Source organism: Phaseolus vulgaris, chromosome 6 (assembly GCF_051622355.1).
Source record: "Phaseolus vulgaris cultivar YP4 chromosome 6, ASM5162235v1, whole genome shotgun sequence".
In the NCBI taxonomy this organism is placed as follows: Eukaryota; Viridiplantae; Streptophyta; class Magnoliopsida; order Fabales; family Fabaceae; genus Phaseolus; species Phaseolus vulgaris.
In genome coordinates this window covers 32,236,186-32,247,505 of record NC_143503.1, presented here as the reverse complement: position 1 = coordinate 32,247,505, position 11,320 = coordinate 32,236,186, and the positions used below count along the sequence as shown (strand labels likewise).

The following is an 11,320-nucleotide window of genomic DNA, read 5'->3' as shown; positions in this document are numbered from 1 at the left end:
TAACATGTTGAAAGAGGTGAATGCAATTTGTCTATATATTAAAAAAATATCTTGTGATAAATCTTCTACTCTATTTTTTTCCTTTTATAAGACCATAAAATTAATCTAAGGTAGATTAGAAATTATTAACCTAGAAATGCAAGTATCACACAAATTAAAAATTAATGAAATAGGACTACAGGTTAAGTAGATATTTGTAAGTGACTTGACTTTCAACTTGTTTGAAACATCATCATTACTACATCAATTGTAAAAATCACATCAATAGTTTTAATTGATGCATAAGCTACTTAATTAAAAAGGGAGGGAGTGATAACTCACCACGCTAAACACATTTTATAAGGATAAAACCACAAATGATTTTAATTTCATAGATATTAAAACTATTTCTAATTAGAAACATAGTTGTCAGTATAATGACATAATACTGTATATTAAATGATATTTTATTAAAATATAATTTACAAATAAATTGATTTTTTTAAAATTCAATAAACTTTTCTAAAGGCATCTTTAATGGTGGATATTCAATAAAAATCTTAAGTATATAATCTCCAACAAGAACCGAAGAATTCTTAATCTCCAAAATAATACAAAAATATATTTTTAATTTTTTTTAATATAAAAAAATCATTATGAGACCCAAGAAATTATTTAGGATTTTAAAGTGAAATCTAGCGTTAGAACAAAAACATATACTTAATTAGACTCAATTTAGTGTGAGCAACGCAGACGATGCCAAATTTTACCAAAAATGCATTATGTTTTTAAACACACTCATATTTGAAAAATGAAAACGAAAGAAATTAATAAAATTTAGCAATTTTAAATGTTGACATTAATATAACTTTCAACTACAGAAAATAAGCTGTAAAGGTCTTTCATGTTTAATATATGTATTTTCGTTTTTAACTTATATTGAATATCATATTAAAGTTATTTCGCGTTATATTGTTTATATGAAACCATAAACTTTTTTGGATTATCCAATCGGTACCGTCAATATTAATATAACTTTATTTGGATAATAAAATTGATAACATCCATATTGTATGAATAGTTAATGATAATAATGACAAAAATGAATTATATTCAATCATGCATTGAAGGACCTTAATTTTAACATTAAATTGAGTAAATGATGGCATTGCCCACCACACTTTTAACGTTTCCTCTTTTGTTTTCTCTAGTCATTGATCAAGTACTTGATAAGTTGGACAAAAAACTTTCAAAAGAAAAACACTATTATAAAGCATCTGTTTGGTTTACAAACTAATATAATTTTCGGTTAAAAAATCAAGTATTTTGTTAAATTATTGAAATGAAAAAGGTATTGTTAAATGAATAATTTGAATATTTGATCAACTAACTAAATGTAAACTAGAAAAAATTGCTATAATATAAAAGCCCAAATACAATTTTAAACACCAAAAGTCATCGGACTCAAATACCAGACTCGGTTTCAACTGAAAAAATGACAAGCTATAACTTCTGTTACGAAATACTCAAATCATATCGTAGTTGAGAATATTGGGAAATATATAGTTCACACGTCTAATACTCTTCTAGTGCACGTTTGGTACACAAGAAACACAATGGAAATATATGTTCCATAAATTGCTAATATCATAAGGATTTATAATTGTGTTAATCCTGTTTTAGTAACTGCATGTGCAACATCTGTAATTTTTAGCTAGCAAGTAGCCTAAATCATAACCAAATTAGCAAATTTAGAGGCTCTAAATAACTTGATTAATGCGAATGAAGTATTGGCAATGTAAAAGGAAAAATTCATGAAACAACAATTCAGATAGATGCATTAAATAAAAGCAGCAGCTCTATAAATTGATGGCACATATTTCTAATTCCTACAAGTAATTGGTTGGCATTGATAACAATGCAGGACGCATACCAACGAGTACATTGGTTATCATAGGCGTCTCTTGCACTTCTTAGACAATTGACTCGGCATTGTAACAAAAGTTCATCATCAAAGTCTTCATAGCTTATCATGTCCACCCTGAATAGTGAAACATATTGAAAGCATTAGTAATATCATTCACAAATAGACTAAAGACATTCCCCATTACCAAAATTCAAGCTGGCACACTTTCTTTTAGAACAACAACAATTATTCAGATAAGGGTGCAAATGCAATTTTTGTTTCATCAAGATAAACTAATTTATGACTGCTACATAAATTCAATTATAAACCTGTGTTTTAGCTTATTGGATACCAAGGTTACATAGAAATTAGATGACCAGATAACTTTTGTAACAAACAAATTTTCAAAAGTAGTAACTAAGATGTGATTGGGAGTAACCTGAACATATGGAGGAATTTCCATTCGAAAAGATTGCGTGTTAGTAGTAAATGGGGGAACATCCGAACTAACATCATGAACTGCACCTTCACTCTCTTTACTAGGAGAACCCTCAATGCCATTCTCTCCAACATACTTCTTCCCTTCTTTTGGGAAGTCTGAAGTTCCTTCACTATGGACTGGAATGATAGGAGAACTGGACCGTTTTGAAAGATCAAGGCGTTCAATCATCCGTGCAACTCCAGCAATGCCTGCATTCATCTCTCGCTGAACACCTTTACTCAGCTCTTTTACTGAGACATTATGGGCAAGTAGCTTCTCTTTGAGGCCCCGTGTACCTTTTGAAATTGATTCCTTATATCTGTTGCAATATTTCAGATATATTATTAGTTAGCACCAGTGGATGATTGTAGGAGCATACTCCAATCAAAGTGCTAACATGTTTACCTGGTTGAAGCAGCAGAAAATTTGGATTTGAAGGATTCTGGGAAGGAAAACATCTCAGAAGTGTTTGGTTGACTTGCACTCTCGGGTGTAGTGTTTAAAACCGGAGGTTGACTATTAAATGTAGAGGTTACACCAGAGGCAGACAAACTACCCCAGGATGGTGAAGTTGCAACTGTTTGCACCCCAGATACATGTATGGAAGAGTTAATATCAAGAACATCTGATGGACCAGCACCAGGTGATCTATTCCTTTCCTGTCTCTGAACAAGACGAGCTCTATTTGCAGCAGCAACTAAGCGCCTCATAATCTGGTCATCAGAATCAGAGTCATCTGAGAATGAATCATCATCCTGCAACAGAATAATTCGCTACTGACCATTGAATGAAAGTATGCCACATGTATTAAGGAAACAAATACCAATAGATATTAACACAACAAAACTGATCCCTAAAGATCAACACTAGGATATCTTACGTAGGCATCATTAAGCTGTTCAAGGGGAGCACGAAATGTAGTCGTGTTTCTTGATCTCATGCGTTTTTCATCTTCAACTGCAGCTAGAAGCTCTTGGCTGCAGAAGGAAAAGCAGTTAATAAAAACTACCAACCATACCCATAAAAGGCTTTTGCAGATGAGCATATATATACCTGGCAGGGTCTTTCAAAGCAAGAGATTGCCAACAAATTGGGCATTCTTGGCTTCTTTGTGACCTAAAGAAGAAAGAAAGATATGCAGGCATTACAAGTCAAACTATTATATTTGCAAAAGAAAATAAGAAGGAACACGAGCTACTCATCAAGCAATTAGATAACTTACCATTCAAGAATGCAATGCAGATGATATTCATGCTTGCAACTGGTAACCTGGAATTAAAAACGAGACATATTTATACTCTGTTAGAAATTTAATATCAGCAAATTGTAGATTACGAATTTTCCTTTTGATTATCTACAGGTCGAAACTCATACGCACACAAAGCATAATTAGACACATCAAAATAGTTAGGATTCAACAAACTTAAACCTCGAACACACTTTGAGATCTAGAAGCTAAAAAACTAACCCTCATCCACACACAAAATTATCAACTGGTGCAATAATAAGAACAAACAACAGCACAGCCTTCTTCGGATATGCACATGACAGCACGGCAAACATTTCCGTCAGTGCTGGCAGTTGCTGACAGCAGTAGATCCACACATGCATCTTAATTAAAGCAAAATAAAACACTGTAAAGTTCGTAGCTTTCAATCACAACCGCAGTGAAAACATATCAAATTTCAAAAAAGCACACAAATTTCTATAATTTTGACTGAAACAACAGCACTGAACCAACAACAAGTTCATGGAGTGCGATCAGTTCAAGTTAGTAACTTTTTCACAACCCCAAATGCAGAAAACGGAAAACAGGATAACAAAGGATAACAAACATACAGTGGATGGTTCGTGAAAGGTGAAGGGCTCCAGGCATATACTGCAGGAGTCTTCGAAAGAGTCGTCGAAAGGTGCAGAAGAAGATGGAGCTGAAATGGATGGAATGGGTGACAGAGAAGAAGATGAAGAGATGAAGTTTTCCATGGTTAGCTGCACAGTGGTGTGTGATGGAGAAGAGATTATGGTTAAGAAGTAGAAAAAAACCCTAGAAATGAGAAAGAGAGTGTGTAAAGGAAAGGAACAGAATTGCAGAAGGAAAGGAAGGAGGGAAGGAAGGAGAAAATGATGGGATAATCCGATTCAGACGCTTTGATGAAATCAACGTATGACTTATCTCATGGATTTTTGTTTTTAACTTTTAATTATTAATGGATTTTGGTCTTTAATTTTTAATAATTAATAATGATGATAATTTTATTAATTAAGTTGCTTTTGGGTTCTTTTTCCTTTTGTGTTTTGACGTTTTCTGTTTAACACCATGTACACGGTCCTTTTCCATATTCATAGATAAAAGTTTAGATTTTTTTGGTGAATTTTAATATATTTTTGTAAATTTCAAAATACATGAAATAAAGAAAGAAAAATTATTATTTTAAAGAATAGAAATAGTTTTAAGCCCATGAAAATTTTAAATACAAATGATAACACACTTTTGTAAGCATTATATTATATTTTTTTTTATAAAGTAGTAGAATGAAAAAACAACTTTGATTACTCAAATAAATATTAATCATTAATAAAACTAATGAATATTTTGTTAATAACGAATTATAAAAATAAAAGCATCAACGATATTTTAGAACTTTTAACAGATAATCATTAAAATATTCTTATATAAATCTAAATTACAAATGAATTTGCCCTATTATAACTATAGCTTTTAAGTGATAAGAAATCGGAATGTTTTCTATATGATTTATGACAATAAAAAAAACGCATTCAATATATACTCATTTTGTTCGACTGATTTACACGTCGTTAATCCCTATTTTCCTACACAATCTTTCAATTTCTCATATCAAGTTAATTCTTTCAATATAGTAGATATAGAACTTAATTTTTAATTTATACTCATTTTATTATACTTAATGTGCATATTAAGAATCTTTTTAATATATTAATTATTTAAGTATCGCCAATAGTGGAGCAATAGATAGTGTTAATAAGTTTTGTAATAGTTTTTTATAAAAAAGAAAAAGTGTTTGTCCTTTTCTTTTCTTTGTTCTGGGATTATTCTTTTCCCTCAACACAACGAAATTTCTTGAGCATCGCTGAAAACGTCAACCTTCGGACACCTAACGCTATTCCATGTAATATGAGTATTAATGGATGGAGTGAACTTTTTGACTTCAGAAATTCACTGTCTTTTCTTTCGGGTTGTGAAATGTCTATAAATTCATTAATATCATTCACATTCCAAATTTCTGTCACAACAACTAGTTTTCTTAAATTGTGGGGATGAATTAGAAATTATTAGAGGTCTTAGTTGTGGGTAAAATTTTAATGCATTTATAAATAAACAGTGGTATAAGATCATGTTAAAGATAAGTGTGATGATGAAGCACAATTAGATGGCAGTGCAATGGGACCAGCAAGGTTTGTGGTCGGCAAAATCTTCAGCCTTGCGTGAGTGGAAGAAACTGAATTCTTTGATGTTAATTTTCTTAGTTTACATAATCATAATTGAATATGTAGAATAAAACGATTTTGTTATTTATGAAGCCAAAGCGTAGCTACGTGTTTCTTGATCCTCTTCTGTATTGTGACGAATCCATCTTCATTATGTAAAATTTGAGTAGAGGTTCTGTGTGATTAAATTAAATGTGTGAGAACTTAGTTACTTCCAATAAAAAATGTTAGGTACCTATTTGAAGATGTGTGTTGTGGTCCTCAAATACTGCTCTAAAATAGAACAACCATATGAGTTTGCTAGCTGTTACAACTTATTCTGGCATTTTCTCAATAATGCAATCTCTGCATAAGTGTGACAAAAACTGAGAAATTGCAATAACAGAAACAAAATGATTAGGAGATCATTAATATTTGTTGGTTGTACTTGACTTTTGTATTTTCTTCCATCTTAATTTTGGTTATCACGTTGAAAGCGTGAGTTTTTCTTACTAATAGAATTGTTGGGTTCCTCTCAAAATGTTGATTCAATTGAGAAATACGTTGTACATCAATTTTCATATCAGCCACAGTGTAAGCAAAAGAAAAGCAAACTGCAATAAAAGGAAAAAAGAGAAGCGAGAGCATGGAAATAAGAGAGACTTATTTGTTGCATGTGTTAAAATCAAACAATGATTGTATTCATACAACATAAAAAAGACTCAAACAGAAATACAGATTCAAGTGGTTGAAGTAAAAAAAAACTCTATATTAAACTTTAATATAACTCTATACTCAAGGTAGATAATATATAGAGTAATCAATAGGGAAGCATCAGAAAAAATCCAATCAGAATCGCTGAAAGTTTTCAGACAAGTGTTGTTATTCTTGCCAAGAAAGTGTAAGTTTAAGATATTGAAGGATGTGTTGGACGCTAGATGATGTACAACAATCAAACATATTGGTTAAGATTACAGATAACCATGGTTGGATTCCAAAGGTTCATTTTATTTATTAGAAACCTTAGCAGAATAATCCATACAATTGGATAGAATGAGCCCAAGGAGAAGGTCCAAAAAGCAACTCAATTGGATGAAAGATTTTATAATAGGATAGCCACATGTAACTCTTTGTAATGTTTGTCATTATTATTATTATGTGTTCTTTAGAATTTAAAATGTTTTGTTTCTTTAAGAATTGTAAGGCCAATGACTCTCTTATGCTCTTAAAAGGGACTAAGCAGTGTGAATGAAGACAGAGAAGTTTTTGGTAGCCCTAATTTAGTATAGCAGTAGCAAAGGCCTAACAAATTGGTGCTTTCATTACTCTTACCATGCCTCCCAAATCATCATCCAAAAATCTGGAAGAGGTCTTAAAAAGCATCCAAGCACAACTCACGATTATTCAAAGAAAACTAGAGGACAACACTAGTAAACAATCTACCATAGAGGCAAAGAATGACCACCTTCACGCCCCTCTTGGATCAGGTAACAACCCTTTCTCACCCGAGAAGAAGCTTCCACCCATGAACCACCAAAACAGCCCTCAATCTCACTAATTTGTAGAGAGAAAGTCTCTATAAACTTATACTTGTATATTTCTTGTACATGGTGGAGTTATGTATACAAGAGAATAAAAACATCTTCTTCTTTTTTACCATCTTCTTATATAATTTTCTTATATTCAATATTTCTCTTTCAAATACCCTCAGATGGTGGGATTTCTTCTCTTTTTTTATCAACAATAAAATAAATAAATAAATAGGGACCGATGGTGGGATTTCATATGCAGGGATAAGTTTTCTCCTTATTTAAATGACTGCACGATAACAACCTACTCACTGATTGACATTCATTCACAAGGGCCTTAGAGCTCCGTTTTGACCCATCAACATATATCAATCATCAAGTGGAGTTGTTCAAACTCCAACAAACCACTTCAATTACGAAATACCAAAACACTTACGCAATTGTATCGTGGTCTCACTCTCGAGATTATAATTAATTGCTTCATTTATGTTTTGAATATTGAAATCCGTAGAGAGCTAATCATATTGAACCCATATTCTATAGCACACGCCATTGGTCTAGCTAAGCTTATTTAAGACCAACTCAACTCAGAGATTCAAAACCTAAACAAAACCGCTTTTTCATACCGTCCTACTACCATCAACCTGCCACTACATCCTCTTTCACAAACTCATCCAAACCGATTATATTTACCCCACCATCGGATTTTTTAATTCAATTAATTTTTGTATGTATTGATTATCAAAATTTTCATATTTTTTGCAATTGAGTTTCTATTTTTTAACATTTTTATTAATTGAGTGACTTTTATCTTGTTGTATCATCTTATTTTCTTGTTTTATGTATTAAAAAAATATGAGATTTTAAATTTAATATAAAATGATTTTATTTTTACCGTTTTAATTGAAAGTATTTGGATAAAGAAATTGTCATGCTCATCCATAACTTTCATGTTATCATTCATACTAATAAAAAAATTATCATAGTCACCAAATTGATGTAGGTAATGAGAATAATCTATTGTTTAACTAACATGTTTTCAATAAAAACTATTTACTTAACATTTCACATTAATTATAATATTCTTTTATACATCTCTTATCACATAAAGATAGATGAAAAAGATGATAAAAAACAATATAACATTCACGTTACTCCACATAATCTCAATTGAAAAACATAAAAATTTTAAGTACTAGGATAATTTTTTTTAATAAAAACTCAATTTAAAATACCTAAATTTAAAAAAAAAACAACAAAATAACATTCAATATATTTTTGTTTTGAATATTAATATATTGACACATAAAATTACTTAGTTATTGTAATTTTTTAAATTCAAAAATTACAAATTAAAAAAAAAAAAGCCTCTCACATCAATTATTGAGTGGTGCTTATCAAGTTATTATCTTGGTTGTATTTTAAGAAAACAAAGAAATAACAGAAATGGAGGGAGGGAAAAGAAAAAAAAAAGAGAAAAAAAGAAAAAGAGAGAGAAAAGAAGAGAGGTAAAAAGTTCAAGAATTTCCGTCGTGCATTATTAGCTATATAACTAATTAAGCTATGGTTGTGTCTCATTTGCAAAGACAATTTTCTTTGCCCTCCGCTCTTGCTCTTCAAACCTTTTACATATTTCATTCATTCCAAATATGCCCTTGCACTCCATCTTTCCATGTTTTTCCTTCATGGTTATTCACTTTCGCTTGCACAAAAACCAGAGGAACAAGAGTAGTTTGATGAGAAATGCAGGAAAGTTATTTTTTAAGGTTGTTTGAGAAAGGGATCCTGTTCATGAGGATTTCATGTATAAATATGCAGACAGCAAAAACAACGACGTGTAATCAAAATTTAAAATTGAAGTTATAATTTAGACTAATTATTTAAGTTAATACTCTAATGGTATGATAGGGTTCACTTTAGGTGATAGGTATCTTTATTTTAATGGATGTTGCTTTTTTGTGGGTTGTTAGGTTGGTACTTAAGATTTGTTGTTCTTTTGTCCTTGGTCGTAGTGAGTTTGTACTAGATTTGTTTTGTGATTGTACGAGATTTATAATGGTAGATTAATTTTGGCTTTCTCATTATGTTGATTTGAGAGATCAGAGAAGTTAAACTTTATTATATATGTATGGATAAGGGTTGAACTGGTTCTTGTTATTCCATCCTTATTACGATAAAAAAAATTAATACTGCAAAGATATATTTATTTAAATATATAAAAAATTTTGTTTCCAGTATTAAATACTTTAAATATAATTTAAAATGAATATTAAAAATATCTGGATGAATTAGAAAATCCATAAATTCAAATTAGAAAAAACTAATAAATAATATCTGGATGAATAAATTTATAAACTTATTAATAATGAAAGACATATAAATTAATATTAATTATTTAATACTTTATACAAAATTTATTGAAAGTAATAATTTAAAAATTAAATTCTTCATATAAATTCAATTTTAAAAAAATTGAAAAAGGAAATCAAAATTTGATTCTTTATAACTTAATGTGATAATGAATTGTAAAGAGTGTTATTTGGTATTTGAGTAAATATTATGAATAGTATGTTATTTGAAAAAGCGTGTTGTTTTGCGGAAAAATTTGCACTCTAACTAGAATAGGAAGGCCTCTGGTTGTGAACGGTCATAATTGAATTTGCAAACACAAACTCAACTTGCTCTTTCTGCTTAATTCCAAAATGCAAGAGCTGTGATTAGAATAAAGACACTAACCCTGTTCCACTCAATCTCGTTGGACCTCACCAAACCCATTTGGGATTCATGTCAGCCGTCAATAATGAATTGAAAAATCAAACTACAAATTATGACACGAGAAATATTAGCAGCGAGCAAAACATTGGTAATCACCAATCTCATGTGACCAAACAAGCAACACCAGGGAGGGGTGTCTGTCTTTCTCCTTCAGATTTTTAAGATTTTTGTTCTCAGCCCTCAATTCATGAACTCGTGAGGCTTGTCGTTTGGGCAGAGATTTCGAGGCAATGAAATTAGCGGTTCAAATTCACCAGAACCTAAAGTTGCACCACAATTATTGTTGTACTTCCTCTAATCATGCCTGGAGAGACCATACTTGTAGGGTCCAACATATTCATCTTGCAATTTTTTTAAAGACATTTCGTTACCTTAACTGTGTTTTTTCCCCCTCTTATTTTCTGAGGGACTCAGACAAGCACGAGATTAAATAATTGTTTTTTTTATTGTAGTGTTTTTCTTTTCTTTCTTATTCTTTTTTTAGTGTTTTATTGAGAATGTAGTTAAAAAAATTCTACAATGTATAAGTTGGATTGAGATTAACACATATAACATAATTAAGAGCATATCAGATTTTAGAAGGTTAAGTAACAAAATTTCAGAAACAAGCATTTCTATTTAAGTTTAACATAAATAATGAAAAATGGTTCACTATATTCTATAAAAAAATATAAAATATCACAAATATCACGAGAACAAGTTTTACTGTCTAGATGATTTAAAATATCAGAAAATAATATAATAAAAACTCAACAACCGAGTTGCATTAAATCTAAATAATTTATGTTAATTATACTTTTAATTTCTCTAGTTTCGACTATACCCAATTCTGGTCTCCAAGTTCTTTTTGATCAGTCTGAAGTCTTTGTTTTAAAATTTAAAAATAATTACTTTTTTTATCGATATTATTCTTCCTATAACCTTTAATCACTCATCTTCTACACACAATCTTCACGAATCGAGTTAATTAAACTATCTTCAGCTCATAATTTATCAATCAAAACTTTAAACTTCGTCCAAAAAATATTAAAAAAAACTCCAAAGTTTCCCTCATCAAATTCTAGTCTTACATCTTACAAGTAAGCTATATTTTTTTAGTTCTAAATTTTTTAAATCATTTCATATATCAAATCACCATAGAAACCGTCATATATTTAAATAACAAAAACAGTTTGGGTAGTTTTAAGTAAAAATAATAATACA

General features: G+C 30.3%; 1 protein-coding gene across 2 annotated transcripts; it reads right to left on the bottom strand.

The window, feature by feature from the left end:
- Positions 1-1,721: 1,721 nt before the first annotated feature.
- Positions 1,722-4,545, bottom strand: LOC137832250 (E3 ubiquitin-protein ligase RHF1A). Of its 2 annotated transcripts, none has more exons than XM_068640307.2 (7): positions 4,206-4,545; positions 3,589-3,635; positions 3,420-3,482; positions 3,247-3,343; positions 2,772-3,121; positions 2,325-2,685; positions 1,722-2,020 (listed from the first exon to the last, which is right to left on the bottom strand). In XM_068640307.2, exons 1-7 carry the CDS (start codon positions 4,347-4,349, stop codon positions 2,000-2,002), a joined length of 1,083 nt encoding a protein of 360 aa, XP_068496408.1. In that variant the 5' UTR covers positions 4,350-4,545; the 3' UTR covers positions 1,722-1,999. The 2 variants fall into 2 exon arrangements, with proteins under 2 accessions (XP_068496408.1, XP_068496409.1); XM_068640308.1 differs by having other exon boundaries at positions 2,772-3,079; positions 4,206-4,530.
- Positions 4,546-11,320: the final 6,775 nt, after the last annotated feature.

Excerpts from the sequence above, each read along its gene's own strand:
- LOC137832250 (XM_068640307.2), bottom strand. The coding sequence starts at position 4,349 with ATGGAAAACTTCATCTCTTCATCTTCTTCTCTGTCACCCATTCCATCC. Across the intron at positions 3,636-4,205 it reads CCTTTCACGAACCATCCACT|GTTACCAGTTGCAAGCATGA; the intron begins GTATGTTTGTTA and ends TTTTAATTCCAG. Across the intron at positions 3,483-3,588 it reads CTGCATTGCATTCTTGAATG|GTCACAAAGAAGCCAAGAAT; the intron begins GTAAGTTATCTA and ends TTTCTTCTTTAG.